This window comes from Lissotriton vulgaris, unplaced genomic scaffold, assembly GCF_964263255.1.
Source record: "Lissotriton vulgaris unplaced genomic scaffold, aLisVul1.2 SCAFFOLD_2071, whole genome shotgun sequence".
Lineage (NCBI taxonomy): Eukaryota > Metazoa > Chordata > Amphibia > Caudata > Salamandridae > Lissotriton > Lissotriton vulgaris.
Window position 1 is genome coordinate 350,438 of NW_028242118.1, and position 25,229 is coordinate 375,666.

General features: G+C 46.1%; 1 protein-coding gene across 1 annotated transcript in view; it reads left to right on the top strand.

The window, feature by feature from the left end:
- The window catches only part of LOC147669062 (RING finger protein 44-like), a 219,909-nt gene that overhangs the window by 126,237 nt on the left and 68,443 nt on the right, over positions 1–25,229 (top strand). The window contains exons 4-6 of the mRNA XM_086948255.1: positions 22,243–22,410; positions 22,971–23,138; positions 24,605–24,766. Of these exons, the coding sequence (XP_086804381.1) occupies positions 22,243–22,410; positions 22,971–23,138; positions 24,605–24,766 (498 nt within the window). The remainder of the gene's footprint in view (positions 1–22,242; positions 22,411–22,970; positions 23,139–24,604; positions 24,767–25,229) is intronic.

Sequence of the window (25,229 nt, forward strand, 5' to 3'; positions counted from 1 at the left end):
ACCTTAGCCCCCTAAGTCCCAAAGGAGACCCCCATAAACTGACCGTAAATAATGGAATGCAACAAATGCATATTCTCCAGTAGGGAAGCTGCTTAAAGATGCATTTAAGTGAACAATTATCTGTACAAATTCATATTTAAAGTACTTACTTCATAAGTAAGTGCTTGGTTTCAAAACTTAAAAACCAAAACCAATACAACTTATTTTTAGGTCAAGCTGGTTTAAGCAGTGCGAAGCATCTTCTGTTACTCACTTCCTTGGAATGTGAGACAGGGGATGGGCACGCACAGGTGATTCTCCCATGTGAGCGCGCATGTTCACCCACACGCCGTGCACATCTCCTGTCTTACATTGCCAGGAAGTGGAACACACACACACACCCACACACCCCCTATACCTCCCTCTTCTCTCCCCCCCCCCCCCTCTACCTCCCTCTTCTCTTCCCCCCCCCCCCCCCCCCCCCCTCCCCCTCACCGGGCTCTTTCTTTCTGCGTGTCCCTCTCTCCCTCGGCAGCCAGCGGGTCAATCTCGGCATGGGAGCCCCGCAGTGCTATCCGCTGGTCTTCACCCGGGCCCCCTCCTGGGACCCGGGACTTCAGCTGCCGCGCTTCGCTTTGGCGCCGGGGCTCCCTCTTCATAACAAATAGCGCGCATGCGCGGGCAGCCCCCACCCTCTCATTCACAGCCCGGTTACTGAGCTGCTTTCTGTTCGCTGTCTTCCGTGTTCGCTGCGGTGGCTGCTGTCTCTTTTTTTGTTATTTATTTAGTTATTTTCCTGTAGTAGTTGCACATTTGTGTTCATCAGGTGTCCACTATTTCTTCATGTTCACCATCTGCTTATTCTGTGAGCATCCCTTCTTCGTTTAACCAATTCCTGTATGTTGCAGTCACTAGTTCTTCATTTTCACCGCCCCTTCATTCAGTGGGTATCCTGTACTTGTGTTCGCCATTCCTTCATATAGTGGCCATTCCTCCTCCATGGTACCCATCCCTTCATTCATTAGTCATTATACTCCAGCATTATTTCTTCGTGTCCTGTCTATTCTTTCTTCGTCGTCAGTATCCCACGTGATCTGTCATCACAATTTCTCCATAGTCACTATTGCTTGATGTAGGGCACGGGGAGGGCAGAAGGGAAGGCTGTGGAGGGCACAAGGCAGGTCCGGGTGCTGATGCAGGCACAGGATGTTGGCCGGGGCAGATCTCAGAAGTGCACTGGGTCGTTCTCCTGGTGCTGCCAGCAGAAGGCAGGTGTGGGTGCTGCTCGGGGTAGTTTATCTGGCACAGGGTAGGTCCGGTGTGAAGTGTGCCTGCTGAAAGAGGGTAAGTCTGTTTGTGAAGATGCTGCTGGCACAGGGCAGGTACAGGAACAGTGCCAGTGCCTAGGTAGAGGTTCTCCACGCGCGGCCCCTGACGTCACTGGCAGCCTGGGAGGCGGCGTTGCTGGGCAGAGGCCGAGGGTTGCGCGCCAGGCTCGGGGCAATGGCCCTCCCCCCTCCTTGGCAGCCGGTGCTGTTGGTGTCACGTGCCCCCGCTTCGGGGGCTGCACAGGTGCAGTCTCAGGCTCACGCACCCCCACCGGAGCGGAATGCGTGGATTGTAAGGTTAGCTCTGGTCAGCCTCATTAAAGTACACACTCTTTCAGCGTTTATTGATTACTGGGGGGGCTGGAGGCTTCCGCCTCTGGGTTTATGGGGTACAACTGGCTTTACCAGCCAAGTCCTAATTTAACCTGCCGAGGAAGAATTTTAGTCACACCAGTGGAAAACATTCTCAACCCCCAACGTTTTAAACGCGCAACAAAGAAGCACAAAGTAAAGTACACCTCTGGTCACTGTATAATTGTCCCCTCCGAAAGGTGGTTAACCTAGTGCCAAATGAAAACAGATCATTACTTTATACAATGAATTCACTCTGGGCCAATTGGATTTGTGTCCTTTACAAGTTTTTGTAGAAATTTCGGGGCTGGAAAAATTTATCAAATGTTGATACCACCATGTCCACCACCATGACCACCACCACGAGGCCAACTCACTCTACCTGTCGCCCTCACTCTACCTGTCGCCCTCACTCTACCGGTCGCCCTCACTCTACCTGTCGCCCTCACTCTACCGCTCCACTATGCGCTACCACAGCATCACTGACCGCCACAGCATCACTGAACGCCACAGCATCACTGAACGCCACCACAGCATCAATCTGTGCAACCGTTCAACAACTGGTTCATATATGTTCTCTCAATGTCTCAAGCTTTATTACAAATGTCACAAAAAGATGTTAATATTTCACTTCTGTTCTTGGATTTTCGTCACAATAAAATACACTGAACTTAATCTTCACAAGTTATTTACAAAAGTTTAACCTATTGCCATTATAAATTACAATAGCTTTTATTGAAATATTAATTATTAAAAAAAGTAAATCCATTGTTATTTGTAATATTAATACATGTAAGTCACGTAAATACAACACATATTGCATTACAAATGCTATAGGTGTCACATTTGCGAAAGTTGAAACTATTGGCGAAAGTTGAAACTATTGGCATTGTAAATGACAAAGCTATTAATTTCGCTATTTTCAAAACCAACACATAAATAATAAATGTGTCTTTTACAATACCAATAGCTCAAACTTTCCTGATGTGAGACCTACTGCATTGCAAATGCTTGTTCTAAATCGGTTTTGGATTTATTCTTGTGTATGTCTCCTTTATTGCCTCTGCGAGTACAACAAATGCTTAGCACTACCCTCTGAAAAGCCTATACTGCTTGCCCACATTACCACAAAAAGAGAGCATTTAGTGTTATCTTTTATGCATCTGTAAACCAATAAGGGGTTGCCTGAACTCTTTACATAGTGTACCTTGTTTTAGTCCTCTATATTAAGCTTCCTAAAGGAGGCACTTGGAGACTTACGGGGTGTCTTGCAGAGGCCAACGGCATGGTCCAGTCTAGGTGCAGTTGCAGCTGGCCAGGTGAGCAGTTGCAGAAAATGCCCCTTGTGGCTTGTTGCATCCATGTAGTTGGAACAGGAATACAGCCCTCTGACCCTTGGAGTCCATTTCTTCGTCTCCGAATACAAGAGGGAGTAGGTTCAGGAGGATTTTGATGTGGTTGTTTGGAGGTGCTACATTTATGCCTGGTAGGAGCTTGTGGGTGTGTATTACTCCTGGGCATGTCCTAACCAATAGGATGAAAGTTCCTGGGGCCAACCTTGCCCACGTTGGGATTTTCAAGATGGCAACATTTTTCACTGTAAACTTGTGCTCTGGAGGGGAGGTGTGTGTGTGTGTGTGGGTGTGTGTGTGTGTGTGTGTGTGTATATATATATATATATATATATGAGTGTACACTATAGTAATCCCAACATCCTCACACATATAACACTAAACTCAAGTTTGGGGCAGTTACTTCATCAAACAATAAGCACAAAGACAGAAGGCTGGTAGATCAAAAGAAGGGGTTTCCAGAAACCAGACTGTGGATACGCGAGAATTGTTTTGGCAGCCCATTCAGGTCAGCCAAATGGTTGCTCGTGCGAAGCACTTCATGCTTTTTTTCAAACTTTTTAAAAAGGTAATTACTGACTAGCAAAAGTGGGAGGCCAAATGCAAATTTGGCCTCCACGAACTTCAGGCAGAGGAAAGGTAACTTTCTACAAGTTACTTTTGCTTAATATTTAATAAAAATCTGATTTCACCAATCATTTGCATTTTTTACAACTGTTAAATATAGTTTAATGATTTTTCTTGCTAGTTCCGTTCCCAAGATAAATTATTAGGAATTTAAATGCTGTACCCTGATTTTCTACATGGGACTGATAGGCCTGTCAAAGTGAATAAAGCTTTTGGGCTATTCATTGTGAGAACATGTTAACATTAGGTTTCTACGTGTCTACTTTAAATGCCATACACACTGCATGGTCTACTCGAGGTGACTTATTAGTGTTTAAAAGGGGGTTTCGACTTGTCAACAGTATTTAATTTTAATAGTCAAATTGCAGTCTCATGATCAAGCTATAGTGGGAGGACATGTTTTCCATGTTTTACACTGTTGTTGTAGTGTATGGCAAAATACGTTCTGCAGTCCACTAGTGTCATTTACTTGCAGGTGCTGCGTACATTTTACACCATATGCTATGCGTCTCTAGATAACTCAAATGTACCAATTAGGAATATGTTAATTCATGTTTAGGGGGAGGGGATTGGGGTCTAATTCCAGCAAAAATATGGGCCCCAGAAAAGGTGAAAAATACATAATGACCACACAGAAAAGCAGAATTCGTACAACTGCCACATTTCGGACTGTTATGTGCCTTGGTCAGAATTCTTACGCACAGCCACAAATGTGCTGTTCAATAACAAAATAACCTTAAAGCATTAGTCCGTCATTTCAAAAATTTTAACTGCAATTTCATTTACTTTTTATGTAGTTAGGGCAACATTGACAAGTAACAGTCACAACATAGTAGGAGAAATCAGCAAGAAGTGACCCTCTCCCATTGTACATGGGGCAAAGGCTTTTGAAACTGTCTCCACTATCCTTTTTCAATCCAAATAACACTCGTGTATCCACCGCTCAAATTATTTTCATATTTCCCTATACTAACTCACCACCAATCCTTTTGCATTGCCAAAAAGGGCTTCCAACACTGCATCAGGGTTAGCAAGGGCTATATAAATGCAAACCATTCACTCTTCTGTCCCTCCACTTTCCTTTTTCAATCCAAATAAGAAACTCACATGGCCACCCCTCAAATTAATTTCATATTTCCCTATACGAATTCACCACTAATTCTTTTTGGGTTCCGAAGTAGCGCAATACTCGAAGAAAAGTGCTCCTAAGCCTCATCAAGTTTAGTAAAACTATATAAATATAATTAAAATAACAATATGTGTATTTTTTAATTTGTTTGTGTCAGTGTTTTACATTAATCATCTAATTTTACAGCGAGATTAATTTCAGAACTCTTCAATGTCTTCTCTACAGGCTCTTCGTACCCTTAATTTTAAGTGGGTATTATCTCGCACCACTTAGTTGTTTATGCCTGTGTTGCTCAGCTGATATACCTCCCTTGAAGCCAGTCATGCAAGATTGATTTTTGGCACCACTGTGTTTACTAGAATGCCAATTGACCTTGACTTGGCTAGCTAACTGCACATATGCAAGCCAACTGGCAGACCCTAATGTGTACTGTCCCAATTTCTGAGATATGTTAGATGGTTATAATAAATTCTCAAATTGGGCACTACTTTTTCATAAACCAAACGTATTATTATTTGTGTCACCCACTGCTTTGTACCCTATTCGCAAAAGTCTCTAAATTTATGGAAAATCTAATGCTAACCCAGTTTCCCCTAACCTCCCTCCCATTGCCTACTCTCCTGGCACTCCTTCACAGCGGGAAATCTCCTAACGCCCCCCCACCCCCCTTCTCTCTCCCTCCCGTTGACCACTCTCCTTGCTCTCCCGCTCTCCACAGAGGAAACTCCCCTCAAACTGATTTCATCCCTCCCCATGCCCGACTTGCACCCCCACCCTTCCCACTGCCCAACGTTCCTCCCCCCGCCCCACCCCCTCGTAATACATCATCCACATTTAGAGCATGCTGCCAAACTTAGATATAAACCAGGAACTTCTATCCCTCAAAATTGTAATTCAAAAACTCATTAAGTCAACTGAAGAGCTGGCATCTGATCTCTTCTCCAACAAGACCTCACAGGACAGCTCGCATTTGATCCAGCTCAAACCCCCAGGCCAGAACTCGAATACCACTCCCTACCCTAATGCCCCATCTAGACCCTCCAGGTCCAAGAATCCATTTTGAGAACCAGACATTCTCTCCCTCCTCCGATCGTACACCTCTCCGCAATTCTTCCATCTCAGTCCCCTCTAGATCAGCACAAACAGCCCCACTAACTGCCCCTAGCTCAACCTGTCCTAAACAAGGCTACACAGAAGCCATCCATAGTATCACACCCAACCCTCACAGAGCACCCAAACTCAACACCAATGCCCATAACATTAATAATCTTTTGCAGATCCCCTCCACACAGCCACCGCTCACTGACAGCCTGGATAAATCACACCTGAACTGCATGTTACTTAACTGCAGGTCAGCGGTGAAACATGCCGCAGACCTTGCAGCTCTCATCCTTGCCCAAGAACTGAACCTCCTTATTGTCATAGAAACTTGGCTCAACAACTCCTCTGGTCCTATCCTGGACATACTAGTCCCACCCACAAAATTATCAGACTAGACCGCGTTAAGAAAATGGGTGGTGGCATAGCTTGCATCTTCCACAACTCTCTCTCAGCATAACAGTCCTCCTCAGCTTATCTCTCTTCCTGTGAATAGACATCACTAGCACACACAGACCCTTATGCAGCCTTCACAAGTTCTACCAACCCCCAGGCGATATCCTTCCTCTAATTGAACAAACTATGGAAACCATCTCCTCCAACCTGGGCCGACATTGCCCACAGTTCTTCCTTGGTGACTTCAATCTCCACTGGAATGACCCACATGATCAGGCTGTTAACCCTCTCAAGAACCTCCTAATAGACCTCTCTGTCTGAATTCTGTGACAGCCCCACACACGTCTTAGGCTCGACACTAGATCTAATCATTTCCAACCCTAACACCATTCATCTCAAATCTGTTCTTCCCTTCGACTGGTCGGATCATCGCTATATCAACTTCCTTATTCTTGAAAGCTGCACCCCCTATAGATCATCACAACCACTAAAACTAAAACATTGGAAAAGATCGCTTCACAACACAAGCTCTTATGAACTCATAGCGCGCTGCAATGACTCCCTTCCCCCGCCTGCAAACATGAACGACGTTCACAACCTCACTGAGCACTATAACAACGCCATGCTCTCGGCCCTGAATGCTACGGCCCCCCTCCAACTAAAAAGAATACCCTTCAAGGACTTCAAACCATGGTTCAGTGACAGCCTTAACGCTGACAGACGCAGCCTAAGACTAGCTGAACGCACTTGGAGACCCACTCCCTCCACAGATCTTTTAAAATCTCTAAGACTCGAAAGAAGTCGATATAAAAAACTCATTAGAACCACAAAACGTTCCTTCTTCAAAGCCCAACACGACAAAGCAAGAAATCGACCAAAACGACTATTTGAGCTGATTAAAACTCAATCCAACAACGCACCCAGCCAATCTCAGCACATCCCGCTTCCGCAGCCTAACTGAGAAGCGGGTGCTGACTTCTTCCTGGAAAAGGCGAACAAGATTGAATCAGATCTAAGGTCTGCTGCACTCTTACTCTCACCCCCTCCTGCCTCCTCCTTCTCGCCCCCTACCAGTCAGCTTGGTTTCTCTCCCAAAAACAATGCCTCTTGGTGTCCATTCACACCCCTCAATAACATTACCATCCTCAACACTCTCTCGACCCTCAAATCACTTCAATGATCCCCCCCCCCCCATCCCAACTTCTATAAAGAAATGATAGGTTCTTTAGCACCACTCTGGTCCATGATCATCAACTTAAGCCAATAAGAAAATCCCTGGAGAAAAAACTTACATGCTTTCACACAATCCTTTCAGTTATTCTACTCAGTGGCTTCACCATACATCTAATTTACACCCCTGTACCCAAAGTGCAGAATCAAATCCCAAATGTACTCTCAAACTGAAATGTAATGCTTACACTGTTTTATTAATGTAAATTCTTTTTTCTGAAATAAAATCTGAGATATTCAGAAAATATACATACAATCAATAGATTAAAACATTTTTCGCAATTTGTAAACTGTCTTTAGACCAAATCATAAAATGCAAGACAATAATAAACACAATGAAACCCTAATTTTAAAGAAACAGTCATAAATGTCTGTTTGAACATCAATCTGATCCAATAGCCATACGTGATTTGTGTGGAACCATTTGTACAAGGGTTTCCTTTATATCCTAATGTCCCTCTGCTTTTTTGGATTCCTTAGCATACACAGGCGTCGACTCGTTTCAATGGTTTAACCCCTTCGATGCTGATGACAGTCAGCTCGTCATGGGCGTTACCTGCGCTGCACGCATGACGAGCTGGCTTTGTCACGTAACACGGGTTTTTTGAATTTTCAGCGTGCAGCGGGAAAACCCGCTAGCGCGCATGCGGTTAAAAAAAATATAAAACTAACCACCTTCTTCAGGCCAAAATTCGATATGGGGTCACTCTTCTCATTATACAGTTTATATCGTTGGAGAGGTCAGTTATGCTGCGGAATAGGGCCCAATATAGTCCTATCCTTGGTCCTTATTTAAATATGGATTCTCTTTCTTAAGGTTCCGGATATGGCTTTTGTTCGTTCTTCGCTCTTCCTTATAGGTATTGAAGTAGCCTTTTCTAAAGGGATCCTTCACTCGATCTCATATTGTTAAAAAAGTATGTGTATCTTTAGTTTAAAAGTGGGTCTAAAATCATGCCCACAGGGTTTGATTCGGGAGATGTTATTCTACCCGCATAGTTCCCCTTTCATGGTAGACTCTTGATATGTCTATCCAAGGGTATCCGGAAACTTTTGAATCTTAGCTTAGCGGTGTGCGCGGTTCCCTTTCCTTTATCGTCGTCTATTTGATTCTGCACTTTGGGTGCGGGGTGTAAATTAGATGTATGGTGAAGCCACTGAGTAGAATAACTGAAAGGATTATGTGAAAGCATGTAAGATTTTACTCCAGGGATTTTCCTATTGGCTTAAGTTGCCCAAAGAACCCTGTTCCCTGGAACGAGTTGGGTCATCTCTCTCTTTTCTACTACCATGATCATCAATGCCTCTCTCGCCAAGGTGAGATCCCGTACAGCCTAGTGCTCCAGATTCTTAAAAACCCTCGGCTGACCCAGAAGACCTGAATAATTACAGACCAATCACAAATATTCCTACCCTGGCTAATGTACTTGAGAAATGTGTTCATGATGAACTGTGCAAACACATTGAGCAATTCCAGCTCCTCGACCAATTCTAATCAGGCTTCCACACTGGCCACAGTACCGAAACGGCCATAACTCACATAGTGGACGTCGCTCTCACTTTACTGGACCAGAATGAAGCCTGCCTACTAGTTCTTCTTGATCTCATTCGCATTCCACAGGGTCAAACATGACCATCTTCTCCACCTCCTGGAATGCAGGATGGGGCTCTCAGGTTGGGTCCTTAAATGGTTTGCCTCTTTCCTCAACAATAGAACACAAACCGTCAAATCCAATCAGACTCTATCCAACCCCAGTCCCTGCACACTGGGTGTTCCACAAGGGTCCTCACTCTCCCCCAAGCTCTGTAACCTTTTCCCGGAACCACTTGCGGTAATTCTTAAAGCCTCCAACATCTAATGCCACATGTAGGCTGATGACACCCAACTGTACATGAAAACAAACCCCCCCCCTCGACCCCCCTCCTGCCCCCTCGGAAGTCATCAGTGCTCTCAACGGAACCCTGCTCAAAATCCTAAACTGGCTTACCTCCAACCATCTCAAACTAAAAGCCCTCAAGACGGAATTCCTCCTCATTGCACCGGTTAGGCAAACCCCCACTGTTGTGAAATATCTCTCTAATCTCACTGCGCTCAATTGCACACCACACCTCATTGACTCCACAAAATCACTTGAAATTCTTCTTGATAAGAGCCTAAACATGCAAGAGCACATCAGAGCTCCTTCCAAAGGTGCAAATTTCCAGCTGTGCATCCTAAGAAAACTCAAACCCTACCTGCCCCAAGAGGATTTCAAATCGGCAGTGCAAGCATTGGTCATATCCAGACTAGAATACGGAAGTCCTACTCTATGCGGACTGCCGAAACTCAGTTTAGCTTCCATCAGAGTGTCTCTAAATGCTGCAACAAGACTCATCACGGGTACCAAGAAGACCAACCACATCTTGCCAGACCTGAAATCACTCAACTGGCTTCCTTTTGAGGCAAGGATCCAATTACAGATTGCTTGTATGCCCCATAGAGCTCTTGACTTTAATACTCCACTCGACAAACCAGCTGGAACTTTCTGGGGGCTCCCGGTCCACAAGAAGCACCAGCACCTTGCTGCTCAAGCCAAAGAATTTCAATAAGCTTAAAGCACAAGTTACTACTTGTGTAACGATATATCTGTAAGAGACATTAGTTAGTGATAGAATCCTTACCGTAGAATATCCCCAGGCGTCAGACTGGATCCGGACATTTTTGTGTAGCAGTACCCTTGCGCGTCGGTAGGCGTCGTCTGCGGCTCCGCGTCCGTCGTGGGCGCCGTGATGACGTCGTCTGAGTACTTAGACGCCGCCTCCGCGTGCTGACGTCAGTTCTTAGACACAGCTTTTCCGCGCCAGAAACGCAGAGCTATGCTAAAAACCAACACTGGTGCCTTGAAACTAGGGCCCTGAAAGGGGATGACCTTAACCCTAGATATCGGTTCGCAGAACGGGAAGGATGGGTGGGTCGGTAAGGAATCTATCACTAACTAATGTCTCTTACAGATATATCTTTACACAAGTAGTAACTTGTGCATCTGAAAGAGACACGTTAGTGATAGATTCCTTACCTTAGAATAGATACCCCAGCAATACCAACCCCGGTGGTGGGTCTGCGAACCAATAATCACACCAGAAAGTCCTGGAGGACGGAACGGCCAAAGAAGCCATCCCTCCGGACTTGGCTGTCCAGGCAATAATGTCTTGCAAACGTGTGCAGCGAGGCCCACGTAGCTGCCTGGCAAATGTCCTGCAAGGGCACTCCTCGGCCCAAGGCAGTTGTAGTCGCTGTGGCTCGAGTGGAATGAGCCCTCAGCCCAGCAGGGGGGTTCCTTCTTAGCCAAGGAGTAACACGCCTGGATACACAAGATGATCCACAGCGAGATGGTCCTCTTGTGCACCGCTTTCCCCTTCTTAGCGCCCACGTAACCAGCAAAGAGTTGGTCATCCACCCGGAACTGGCGTGTGCGATCCAGATAGAACGAGAGCGCACGTTTTGGGTCCAGACTGTGGAGCCTCTCTTCCTCTCTCGAGGAATGCGGAGGCGGAAAGAAGGTGAGCAAGGTGATGGATTGCCCGATGTGGAAGGCCGTGACTACCTTGGGCAGGAAAGAAGGCCTTGTCCGCAACACAACCTTGTCCGGATGGACTGAAAGGAAAGGAGGTTTACAGGATAGAGCCTGGAGCTCACTCACTCTCCTGGCAGAGGGGATGGCTACCAGGAAGGCTGTCTTCAAAGTAAGAAGGCGGAGAGGACAGTTCTGAAGTGGCTCAAAGGGAGCGCACATCAGAAAAGTAAGAACCAAGTTCAAGTCCCACTGAGGCATCACAAAGGGCACAGGAGGGAACGTATGCGTGATGCCTTTCAAGAATCGATTAATAATAAGGGACTAAGAAGGTTGATCCGGCAGCCTCAAAAAGGCTGAAAGAGCAGAAAGGTAGCCCTTGATAGTGCCCAGAGCAGGACCCTGCTGGGCAAGAGAAAGAAGAAAGAGAAGAACCTCAGAAAGAGGGACAGAGAGAGGATCCTCAGCCTTTGCTGTGCACCATGCCACAAATCTGTATCACCTGCAGGCGTATACCGACTTTGTGGAGGGATGCCTGGCTGCCAGAATGATGTTACAGACTTCACGAGGCAAGTCAAATGGCCTCAACTGTTGCCGCTCAATCTCCATGGAGGTGGAGACTGGACAGGTTCGGGTGGAGGACCGTCCCCTGTTGCTGCGACAGAAGGTCCTCCTGATGAGGCAGACGAACTGAGGGATTGACTGACATACTGAGTAGCTCGGGATACCAGTACCTTCGTGCCCAGTCCGGAGCCACAAGGATGACTTGTGCCCGGTCGCGCCTGATCTTCTTCAGCACTCTGGGCAGAAGTGGTATAGGCAGAAAGGCGTACAACAGACTGCAACTCCACTCGCGACGAAAAGCGTCTCCGAGCGAGTGCCGCCTTGGAAATCCCAACGTGCAGAACTGATGACATTGCGCATTCTCTTCTGTGGCGAATAGATCTAACCAAGGCTCTCCACACTGCAGAAAGAGACCTTGCGCCACGCCAGAGTTCAGACGCCATTCGTGATCCATCATGCACCGGTGGCTGAGTTTGTCCGCCCTGGCGTTCAGAGAACCTGCCTGGTGTTGAACCACCATGGTCACGCCCTGATGTTCAAGCCATTGCCAGAGGCGCATAGCCTCCTGGCAGAGGGTCAACGACCCCACCCCGCCCTGTTTGTTTGCAGTACCACATGGCGGTGGTGTTGTCCGTGAACACCTGCACTACACTCCCTCGGACAGAGGGGAGGAATGCCTTCAGTGCTAGACGAATCGCCCTCCGCTCCAAAAGGTTGATATGGAACCGGGACTCCGCCTGAGACCAGATGCCTCTCATCTCCGCCTCTCCCATGTGGCCTCTCCAGCCCTGGAGGGACGCGATCGTCACAACTACGTGCTCCGGTTGGGGAAGGGAGAGGGATCTGCCGCTGACCCAATCGCGGACCGTGAGCCACCACTGCAGCTGTCTCGCAGTGCCCTTCGAGATCAGGACATGGTCGGACAGGTTGCCCTGATGCTGGGCCCACTGAAACTTCAGGTTCGAGGCATATGGGCTGCAGATGGTACATTATGAATAGATCGCCATCTGGTGTTGGGCTCGGATGATTGCACTTTGTTTTTCTCTTGGAGAGTCTTTGTCCCTTGGTGACTCCTCCCTTGGTTGGTAGTGCGCATGGGCATCGGCTCCATCCTTAGATTGTTTTTTTCCGCCATCGGGTTCGGATGAAGATCGAGACGCTCCAGATCAACTTCACAAGAAAGTGATTTTCGGCGCGTATTCCCTTTCCAATTCGACGGTATTGTTATTCGAACGCGTTCATTTCCATTCCGGCGCGTTACAAATTCAAAATAAAGAGAAAAACTTGAATCTACGTCGAAGAACAGGAGGCCTTTCTCGACGCAGTCAAGCCCGGGGTCCATGGAAAGGACTCCATTCAAAAAATGTCCAACGTGTGGTGCTAAGTTCCCACACAAGGACCTACACGAGGTGTGCAACCTTTGTCTATCGCCTGAACACGAATCCAGGGATTGCGAAGCCTGCGCAGCATTCTCCTCCAAGCTAACGATTAGAAATCGTCGGGCTAGAAGACGCGAGGTTTACAGAATGCAGGCGGAGGAGATCCCGGAGCTGTTCGGAGACGAACAAATCGAGGAAGAAGAGGACCAGTCGGGGTCGGAAGGGGACCAGTCGGAGACGGAAGAACTCATCGAGCAACAAACCGTGAGTGACGACGTCCCCTTACCAAAAAACCGACCCCGTGCGGTAACGACCCCGCCCTTGGGCCCGGTCAAACCGCTGAAAAAAGTTTCCGACGCCCCGCCATTAGGCCCGGCAACGAAACCGAAACTGAAACCGAAGCATTCGGACTCCCACCATGTTGGATCCGAGAAAAGGGCGACATCGACTTCGGCACCGAGGCTACATGCAAGGGAGAGCTCGGTATCGAAGCATTCCATGTCGAAGCATAAATATGACTCTTCGCCCAAGAGACACTCGATACCAAGAAAGTCGGAATCGAGCAAACATTCGGTGTCGAAAACGACAAGATCTGAAGATCGAAAGCAAAGCACCTCTCGGAACCAGAACCCTCGGTACCGATTCAGGAGCAACAGACAGATCCCAAACAAAAGATCTTGTTTATTGATCCACAAACGGGGAAAGTGGTCACGAAGAAGAGAAAGAGCGAACAACCAGAAGATAAACCTCTTCCTCCAAAAAAGAGAACAATGGGGACGAATATAACTCCTCCTGCTTCTCCTCGTCCTAAAGCCACTCCCTCTTCTCCTATTCCTCACAATAGGCCACGCACACCAAGACCAGCTACACCTCAGTCAGATGTAGACAGTGACATGGGGGAGGGAGAACCTCAGGGGGATGAAGAAACGATCCCAGATGAGGAGGATCCATGGGAAAATTATGATGTAGGGTCAGATGAGGACAACGACCCAGAGCTATATCCCTCAAAGCCTTCACCACCTGAGGATAACACAGGCTTTGTGCAACTTATTAATAGGGCAGCAAAATACCATAAGGTAGATGTACATACAGAACCTCAAATAGAGGATTTCTTGTTAGAGACGCTACCTAATGCACAAAGAACATCAGGTACTCTTCCTATGTTAAAGGGTCTTCTTACTCACACTGATGAGATATTCGAAAACCCAGTGAGAGCCAGGGTGTTAAACCCAAGAATTGATAAAAAATACAAAGCGGCTCCAAAGGACCCCATATTTATTAGAGGGCATGTACCGCTAGACTCGCTAGTGGTCTCAAACGCTCGCAAAAGAGCAAACTCATTATCTACAGGAGAGGCCCCTCCACCAGATAAAGAGTCGAAGTTAATAGATGCATCAGGCAAAAGGGTAGCATCACAGGCAGCGAATAGCTGGCGTATAGCCAATACACAAGCACTACTCGCACGTTACGACAGGGCACATTACGATGAGTTAGAAAAACTTCTCACACATCTCCCAAAAGAACATCAAAAAAGGGCAGATCAATTAATACAGGAAGGTAAAATAATAACAAATACTTCCATTAAATGTGCATTAGACGCGGCAGACACCGCAGCGAGATCGATTAACACTAGCGTCATGCTAAGAAGGCACGCATGGCTTAGAATCTCAGGATTCAAACAGGAGGTACAAACAGCCCTACTGAACAAACCATTTGATCAAAAGACATTGTTTGGGTCAAGCACAGACGAGACATTAGAGAAAATGAAGAAAGATACTGAAACGGCTAAGTCAATGGGAGCATTGCAACAGCCAACACACAGAGGTTCCTTTCGTAGATCCACCTATAGAGGGGGCTCAAAGAACACAGGAACGAATCAGCAATCCACATCTTTCACTCCAACATCACCCAGAGGTAGTTCAAGAGGCAATTACAGAGGTAACAACAATAAGGGAAGAGGCCGCGGAAATAACAATAACCGCAACGCCTCAACACCAAAACAGTGACTTCATAGAACTCCCCCCAGACCACATAACACCGGTCGGGGGACGTCTATCACAGTTCCTACCTGTCTGGGAAAACATCACGTCAGACAAGTGGGTGAGACAAATTATCCAACATGGTTATTGCCTAGAACTCACAGATACCCCACCAAACATCCCTCCCAAACAGCGTCCAATGAGTCAGGATCATCTAACATTGTTAAGAGAAGAGGTGCTAGCACTTCTACAAAAGCATGCAATAGAGAAGGTACCAAAGGATCAACAGGGCACAGGAGTATACTCTCTATACTTCCTCATCCCCAAAAAGGACGGGTCCTTACGACCAATATTAGACCTCAGACCTCTCAATGCTTACATAAACTCGGAGCACTTCCACATGGTCACGCTCCAACAAGTACTTCCTTTACTGAAGAAAGGGGACTTTCTTTCTACACTGGATCTAAAAGACGCTTACTTCCATATCCCAATTCACAAAGCCCACAGAAAATACCGAAGGTTTGTGTTAGAAGGACAACACTATCAATTCAAAGTCCTTCCATTCGGTGTCACAACAGCACCGAGAGTGTTCACAAAATGCCTAGCTGTGGTGGCAGCACACCTAAGAAGACAACAAATACATGTCTTCCCATACTTGGACGATTGGCTGATAAAGGCCAAGTCAAAGGAAGAATGTCTTCACAACACGCAGAAGACAATTCAATTGCTGCACCACCTAGGGTTCACGGTGAACTACAAAAAATCACACCTGCAACCAAACCAGATTCAACAATACCTGGGGGCTACAGTAGACACAGAAAAGGCAACAGCATACCCCAACCCAGTCAGAGTACAGACAATGATCGGGTTAATACAAAAATTTCAACCACAACACTCACTACCAGCACGAGTGTTTATGCAACTATTAGGCATGATGTCCTCCTGCATACTGCTAATACCACATGCCAGACTACAAATGCGTCCACTACAAGAGTGTCTAGCGACACAGTGGAATCAGGCTCAAGGGCAGATTACAGATCTGGTGTTGGTAGACGACCGGACGTATCGCTCTCTGAAGTGGTGGAACACAGAAAACATTTCCAAGGGACGGTCGTTCCTAGAGCCAATTCCACAAGTAATAATAACAGCGGACGCATCGCTCTCCGGATGGGGAGCGCATATGGACAAATACACAGTACAGGGAAAGTGGAGTGTGCAGCAAAAGAAACGGCACATCAACTACCTAGAGCTATTAGCAATATTTCTAGCACTAAAAGCTTTCCAAATGCAGATAACAGCCAAAGCAGTCCTGATCAGAACAGACAACATGACTGCAATGTATTATATTCAAAAACAGGGGGGGACACACTCTCTCCAACTGTCCAGACTAGCACAGGACATATGGAGATGGGCCATTCCTCAAAAGATCTACCTGTTAGCGGAACACCTACCAGGAATTCAAAACCAAATAGCAGACATCCTAAGCAGACAGTCGGAACAAGTGCACGAATGGGAGCTGCACGACCAAATACTACAGCCATTCTTCCAAAAATGGGGGCAACCAGAGATAGATCTGTTTGCAAATCATCAGAACGCAAAATGCAAAGAATTCGCATCCAGGTACCCACACCAAAGGTCCCAAGGCAATGCGCTGTGGATAAATTGGTCCAACAGATTTGCTTACGCGTTCCCTCCTCTACCACTAATTCCATTACTGGTTCGGAAACTGCAACAACATTCAATGACAATGATACTAGTGGCACCCACGTGGGCAAGACAGCCGTGGTTCACCACACTGCTACAACTCTCACAAGTACCACATCAAAAGCTAAGGTTATTACCCATGCACCTTACACAGAACCATGGAGAAATAATGCACCCAGATCCCAAACAACTGAACCTAGCGATCTGGCTCCTGAGGTCATAGAGTTTGGGTATTTAGATTTACCACCAGAATGCATGGAAATCATTAAACAAGCCAGACGTCCTACCACCAGAGCATGCTATGCAGCAAAATGGAAGAGGTTTGCTATACACTGTAACAGTAAACACATCAACCCTCTGGACGCATCCACTAAACAAATCATTTGCTATTTGTTACACTTACAGCAGTGTAACCTAGCATATACATCTATCAGAGTGCATCTGGCAGCCATAGCGGCATACCTACAAAACAGACAGCATCTGTCACTGTTCAAAGTACCAGCAATTAAAGCTTTCATGGAAGGACTCAAAAGAGTCATCCCACCAAGAAGGCCACCTTCCCCAGTCTGGAATCTCAACATAGTGCTTACCAGACTAATGGGGCCACCATTTGAGCCTATGCATAGGTGTGAAATACAATTCCTCACATGGAAGGTAGCCTTCCTCATAGCTATCACGTCACTTAGAAGAGTAAGTGAGTTGCAGGCCTTTACGATTCAAGAACCATTTATGCAGCTACACCAAAATAAAGTGGTTCTTAGAACAAACCCAAAATTCTTACCGAGGGTTATTTCAGCATTCCACATCAATCAGTCAGTGGAATTACCGGTTTTCTTTCCAAAACCACAAACAGTAGCTGAAAGAGCCCTACATACACTGGATGTTAGAAGGGCCATATTGTATTATATAGAAAGAACACAAACTTTCAGAAAGACAAAACAGCTATTTGTTGCGTTTTCTCCCACACATAAAGGCAATCCCATCTCCAAAGCGGGCATTGCCAGATGGATTGTAAAATGCATTCAAATATGCTATCTAAAAGCAAAGAGAACATTAACTGTTCCTCCTAGAGCTCACTCTACACGTAAACTAGGAGCATCTATGGCATTTCTAGGGAACATTCCACTAGATGACATATGCAAAGCGGCTACCTGGGTTACACCGCACACCTTCACAAAACACTATTGTGTAGATGTGCACACAACACAACAAGCTAGAGTGGGACAGGCAGTATTAAAAACATTGTTTCAGACAGTTGCAACAGACACGGGCGACCACCGCTAGGGAGAGAACTGCTATATAGTCTATTCATAATGTACCATCTGCAGCCCATATGCCTCGAACGGAATATGCTACTTACCAGTATGCATCTGTTCTTGGCATAGAGGGCTGCAGAGTGGTACATGCCCTCCCAGCCTCCCCGGAAACCTGTGTCTGTTCCAACAATATCTTATTTAGATACATTTACATGGGCATTCTTATCTGTATTCTACTACACTACTCCATCTAACCCTACTATGGCAAAACAATCTAAGGATGGAGCCGATGCCCATGCGCACTACCAACCAAGGGAGGAGTCACCAAGGGACAAAGACTCTCCAAGAGAAAAACAAAGTGCAATCATCCGAGCCCAACACCAGATGGCGATCTATTCATAATGTACCACTCTGCAGCCCTCTATGCCAAGAACAGATGCATACTGGTAAGTAGCATATTCCTTCCCACTGCAGAACCCGCATCCGCCAACGGGCGTGATGCACCAGAAGGATGCAGGAACCCATCAGCCCCAGGAGCCACAGCGTCAACCTGACCGAAACTCGGGATAAAGGCTGAAAGATCGTAATCAGAGCCTGTATATCCCGAACCCGCTGTTCGGATGGGTAAACCCGGAACTGCGCCGAGTCGAGAACTGCTCCGATGAAAAGAGCTTCTGAGAGGGGCACAAGTGTGACTTCGGCACATTGATGGAGAACCCCAGCTGGTGCAAGAGGTCTGCCGTCGTCTGGAGGTGGCTGACGACTGTCTGGGGCAAGCCCGCCTTCCCCTACCTTGACGACTGGTTGTTGAAGACTGAAACCCCTAACCTGCGCAGATGAGCTGCAACCACCGCCATCACCTACGTGAACACCCATGGGGCGCTGGTAAGGCCGAAGGGGAGCACGGTAAACAAAGTGCTCGTGGCCTACCGTGAACCGCAGGTAGTGCCGGTGGGCCGGCAGGACGGGAATGTGGAAATAAGCGTCCTGCAAGTCCAACTCTACCATCCAGTCTCCTGGGTCCAGGGCAGCCTAGACCTGAGCCAGAGTCAGCATTTTGAACTTCTCCTTCCGAAGGAAGCCGTTGACATTCCGTAGTTCCAAGATAGGGCGTAGGCCAGTGGCGGCTGGTGACATTTTAAATTGGTAGGGCGTAGCATTTTGGCTGAGCGTTATGTGGTGAGAGTGAAACTAACAAGCCTGACCAACATTGTGGATGGGTTTGTGTGGGTTCTCCACCTGATAATTTACTTCAAATAAAGAGTTGGCAAATGCTGTATTGTAAGCAAATTTGAGAAAGCATGAAGGTAGATATCAAGCACGGAATCCCAGGTTAGACACTTAGGCTCTTTGTGTGCTCCTGTACGTCCGTTACCTTATCTGCAGACATTGAAAGCGCTTAAGCAACTGAACAATCACTTTCACTCACATTTCTAAATGTGACCTAATGGCCACTTACCACATGTGCTTATTCTTACAACTGAGCCAATTAATTGCACTAGGTGAGGGTATATACAGTTCTGAGTGGAGCCGAAGCTGCACTCTATGTATTGTGTGAATATAATAGGTGCTGTTCCAGCCAGATCTAAAAACGTCATATCATCCTCAAGCTGTGGCTACAAAGCAGAAGCCCCCAAATGTCTTCACACCCAAAAAAAAATACTTACAACATACACTACTTCTGTGTAGCAGCTTGCTTACATTTTAGGGCCATTTTTACAATTCCTCAAATCATTCCTCTTTATTTCCAACTGAATGTAAGCCTCTGAAGCCATATATTCCACCTGCACCTCTATTAGACCTGGAGGCATCAGGTGTGTACACGAGGCACAAGAAGAAGTGGGCTTTGAAAAGGAAATAATTTCTTGAAGGTATGTGCTAGCAATTAGTTGGTACCCGTCTTGTCAGTAGCTGCTGTATTTATTAGCCTGCGCACTACTTGAAGCGGGCGGGGGGGGGGGGGTTGAAGAGAGAGTCAGAAGAGTCATGACGCCTCTTCGACTGCTTATGCTTCTTACCTGACGACGACTTCGACCCGGAGGAGTGGTGCCGACTCTCGGAGCTGTGGTGGCTCCGACCCCGCGACCTGTCCCTCGACCTCCCATGGGACCGGGACCTCTCACGGCGCGGGCCGACTGCCGGAGTTCGAGTCGCCTGCGGGACTGCTCCCGCCCGGCTTTCGAAGAGAGGGCCCGGCAGTCGGAGCAGGTCTTGTCGTCGTGGTCGACGCCTAGACAAGTTAAACACAGGTGGTGAGGATCCGTGACCTACATCGTGCAGTCGCAATCCTCGCAGTGCTTGAATCCAGGCATCCCTATGGCACCAATCGGAGTCGTGAAGACTTCGGGAAATGATCAAAAATGATCAAAAAAGTTAGTCAAAAATTGGCTACAGGTTACTGCTTTTTCCAGATCTGCGCTTGCTGGCGCGGAAAAAAGAACTGACGTCCGCACGCGGAGGCGGCGTCTAAGTACTCCGACGGACGCGGAGCCGCAGACGACGCCTACCGACGCGCAAGGGTACTGCTACGCAAAAATTTCCGGATCCAGTCTGACGCCTGGGGATATTCTTAGGTAAGGAATCTATCACTAACGTGTCTCTTTCAGATACCTACAATCGTACATTCTCAGGAATTGCCCCTTGAATCAGGAACTCCCTTCCAGTGGAAACAAGACTGATTCCATCTACATTTGCCTTTTAAAAGGGAACTGAAAGCTCTTCTAATGAACACTAGAAGTTTTGTTCCTTTTTACCTCGAGACTGTTTAGCTATCTTAACTATTATTTGTCATTTGTTGCGACCCAGTGTCGCTTGCCATAATGTCATTTTGTTCTGATGTATATTGCCCTCATTTTTCTTTCTACCCTAGCCTGCTCCCATTGTCCGCCACTGTCATTTTTGCTCTTGCGGCACACTGTCCTACTTTTACCCTAATTTGTCTCCTTGAACTGTGCCCCTATGTCTTATTCAAACTTATGTAAAGTGCTCTGAAACCCACTTGGGTCATGTTCGCGCTATATAAAACTTATAAATAAATGCTAGTTGAAAGGCTACAGTAGGAATCAAATCGTTAAACTGCAGAGAAAGGCCTTGGTAATGAGATGTTGCAGAATCCTACCAATGTACTAATTACAAGTAAAAAGGTTTCTGCGAGGAATCAGTTCACCTATAGAGCATTAAGATAGTTGCTGAAATGTAATAATGTTGAGTCAATTCAAAGGAAAATATGGAATGTCACATTTTCTGTTTACAATATTTTATTGTCAACTTTTTTGAATTCTTATGTCTAGACATGTGAACGTTTTCTAAGGGTACTGACAACTGCAACTTTTCTAAGTGCATACAAAATTGTGAAAAGTAAAGATACTTATTACTGTTTTATGTTAAGCTAAACGCTTCACCAAGAATGACTTGTTCTGTTTATGCTTTTTTTTTTTAGTTCGTATAGAATAGTATTTACAATTATGCAGATCACTTGATCAGCTATTGTCCAATTCTAAAAGTTGTCTCTGTGGCAGTCTACGCAACAGAGTAAGTGAAATGTTTGAGATCATGAAATGCAATCATTTATACAAGTTAAGCAACCGGCAGGAAACGGAGTAATATATGTGGAACATTTGATGAGTATACATCACGGAAAGCAGTGGATTGAGAGTGTAACAGTTTTATAGATTTAGTATTTCTTATGATAAACTTTTAACCACTTGGCTGCTAGGCGTTTTCCCGTCCTGCGCTGAGTTTTATTCATTTTCATTGTTTTATGACGAGCTGGCCTTGTCATCCGCGCACGGCAGGTAAGCGCCATGACGAGGCCAGCTCGTCATTAGCCTCGAAGGGGTTAATGTAAGCAAAATAGCAAGATATTGACTTTGTAACTGGAGATTTATATTCAAATTAAATCCACACAAATATTAATTTGTTTGTATAATAGATAAACCAAATGAAAAATGTATATAAACAAGTATTTGGTCCAATTATAATTTTTGGCAAAAGGTCAAAACTTGACGTTTCTTATTGGAGCGAATGTGTTGGGGTATCTTGATTCCTTGCATTTCAAAATAACGTGACAATTTCATGGTGTCTGCTTTTCTGAATGCTTGGTAATTTGTCTGGACATTTTTCAGGATATGATTTCACAAAATCCAATCGGTTATCAATTGTGCATGATTGTTTACCAAATTTAAAACAAAAAATAGTGCATCCCTTTGCATAATTAATTTATTAGAAAAGGTGCTACAGCTGTCTAAAGACGACAATTAAGGCCCATTAATTTCCATAGAATCACTGAGTTATTTTAATTAGGACTTTTTTCATTTTAGGTGCACCAGGGACCTGTCCCTCTGTCCTATACAGTTACTACAGTAACAACCCAAGGCTTTCCCCTGCACACAGGCCAACATATTGCAGGGTGCAACGCACAGCAACTACCAGCATGCTCAGTGATGTTCAGCGGACAGCATTACCCCCTCTGCTGCTTACCGCCACCGGTAAGTGCTAATAATGCTACCATGCCTTCTGCAAGCGCTTGGAACACCAGTAAGGATGCAGCTAATTAATATTTAATTTGTATGAATGCGTGACATTTGAGTTAGGTGAATCAGTAGGTTAACTGCATCGCTGCGGCGGCTTTTCCCGCTGTGTGCGGCAATTTACGAAAAGCCGTGTTACATGACTAACATGGCTGATGACGAGCTGAGCTCGTCATCAGCAGCGAAGGGGTTAGGCGAAAAGTGAAGAATTGTTTTTGACAAATGTTCCTTTGAATCACAGTCCGCTTTCAGTATCTGTTGTCAAGTGTCTGCAATATGTATTTTAATGCCCCAGCCTAGTAATGTAGTGGCACTTTGACTGCAGCTTGAGAGGGCATCAATAGGACACAAAGTTGCGATTATGTTTTAGGGGGACTGGGGTATACTTTGAGGGGTGAAGGTGATATGGTGTTCCAGACACAAGGGCAAAATGGGTGAATTAAGGACTGGCACAGTCAGTCTACATTGTGGTACGGTATTGTCTCATCTCACTTCATATCTTTTTTTCTTCTTTCTAGTTGATCCAGGCATGCACTATGCAACAACTTCCCATTTCCTACCAGGCCTTTCCTCCGCTCATCTCCAATGAGCACTACATCCTGCACCCGCCACCCCCTCCTCACCAGCAGCCTCACATGGCAGCACTCGGCCAGTTTGTGCCCCTGCAGCCTCAGCATCCACGCATGGTAAGTGTGGCTTAGTCATTTCATTGTTGACCTTGAATTTAAGATAATTACAGATGAAGAGGTCTGTTTCGAGAAAATTTCAGTTGCCACGTTGATGCAACAAAAGTGTACTGAACTTATCCAACCCTTTATTCCCATTGAAAAAGCAGCGTTTCATGCTGTTCTATCGGAGGTTACTTGCACATTAATTAACCCATTCCCAGTCATTTGTATGTATTTTAACTTTGGCTACAGGTCTTCCCTATTTGGGGACCACATCAAAGAATAACCCATTCTTGTCCTCGAGACATTTGTATGTCCTCAAGCACCGAAGAGTTAAGTAATGCGTGTTTGGGTCTAGCACTTGTTTTCTATGGAGGGAGCTCTACATTCTGTCACTTTGCGAGATGATCCTGCTTGTGATGTTAGACTGGTCATTCCCAGAATTTGAATTTCTCAACTGGTCAGAATAAGAGGTATTATTTGTGCAGATGAGCACATCACCCTTATTTTCTGCTGATTATTATCCTTCATGATCACACTTTAATCTCTTCACTTGTCTTCTGACTCCTACTGCTCTCATCTTGCTGATCTTTTCTTCCCTCTCATTTTCTTACTTTTAACCATGTTGTTGTGGCCTTCTTTGATCTCAACTCCATTTTCCTTCCTACATTTAACTGTCTTGTGCCCCTTCCACTTTTGTGTCACATACTTTCTCATTCTGCATTTCACATTCCTCCCCTTATTCTTTGTCCTTCTGCCTTTCCTCTTGCCCCTGCCTCTCCACTTCTCTGCTTCTTCTCACTTCAACCTTTCCTTTCTGATTCTCGTTTCTTCCTGATTCTTGCCTCCTGTGCCCTCTTGCCACCTACTTCACGATTCTTCTTCTGTTGCCTCGTCCTCTGATGTAACACCTTTCTTCTCTTGCCTTGTGTATTTGACCTCCTGACTCCCGTCTCCCCTTACCATTCTGCCTCTACTCCTGCTTTCCCATTGTTCTCCTGCCTTTCACCTACCTCTCAACCTACAGTCGTGTGCCTCCTTGCCCTTTTTGCCTCCTCTTTACCCTTCTCCCTTTTGCTTCTTATATGCCTCTTATGTATCTTGCCTCACCATGTCCCTTTCTCTCTTTTGCCCTGGCCCGGTCCTATTTTGCTTTTTGCCTCACCCTTGACCCCTTCTGCCTGGCCACCTCATGCCTTTTGCCTTGTCCTCATGCCTTTTGCCTTGTCCTCATGCCTTTTGCCTTGTCCTCATGTCTTTTGTCTTGCCTGCCTGTGGCCTCGCCCTCTGCCCGGCCTGCCTGTGGCCTCGCCCTGGGCCACCACCCTCCTTTTCACTTTGGCCTCTATCACCCATTATGGTTTATCTTCTGGGGATGGTTTGTGGGGGGAGGGGTCCCTTTCCTTACACTAATTTCTTTACCCCCATGGGCTCAGTTTCTATCCCTATTCCATATACTGTCCTTTTTCTGTCCTCCCCTTCAGCCTCTCCAAAGGATAGAAAACGAAGTTGATCTGCGAGGGGAACAGCATCCGATTGGAGGCTTCTCATACACTGCTTCCCACCATGCTCCGGCAATGTCCTCCTCAGTCCCACTACATTATCTATCCCATGATCCCTTGCACCAAGAGCTGGCCTTAGGAGTGGTAAGTCCTGCCTTGCAGTTTTTCCTTCTTTTTGTTTTTTCTGAATAATTGCTTTGTACTGCATAAAATGAAAGATATGCACTTTCAGCTGGGCCGCAACACGCCATTCTCCAGTATTGGCTCTTTCATGGATTCAAATACTTTAATCGTCCCAGTCATCAAGGTGGAAGTCCAATGGTACATTCGAAAGCAGCAGGAAAAGCATGGATAGCTTTCAACCGTAAAAAGACATTGACTTTTGTAGCTTATCTAAATCTTTAAAAGAAAAGAACCAAACTCCAGCCAATTAGGCAATAGCTCCCATGGAACACTCCTAGCAGAGGCATCGTCCCTCAGATTTTCTAACGCACACCCTGTGGCAGGGAGTCTGCCTGAGCTCTGCTCAGTTACTACAGCTTAAACAATATTTGATATTTCCTAACCACTTCTCCGGCTTCAAGATGTCAGAACCTTTCAATAAGGT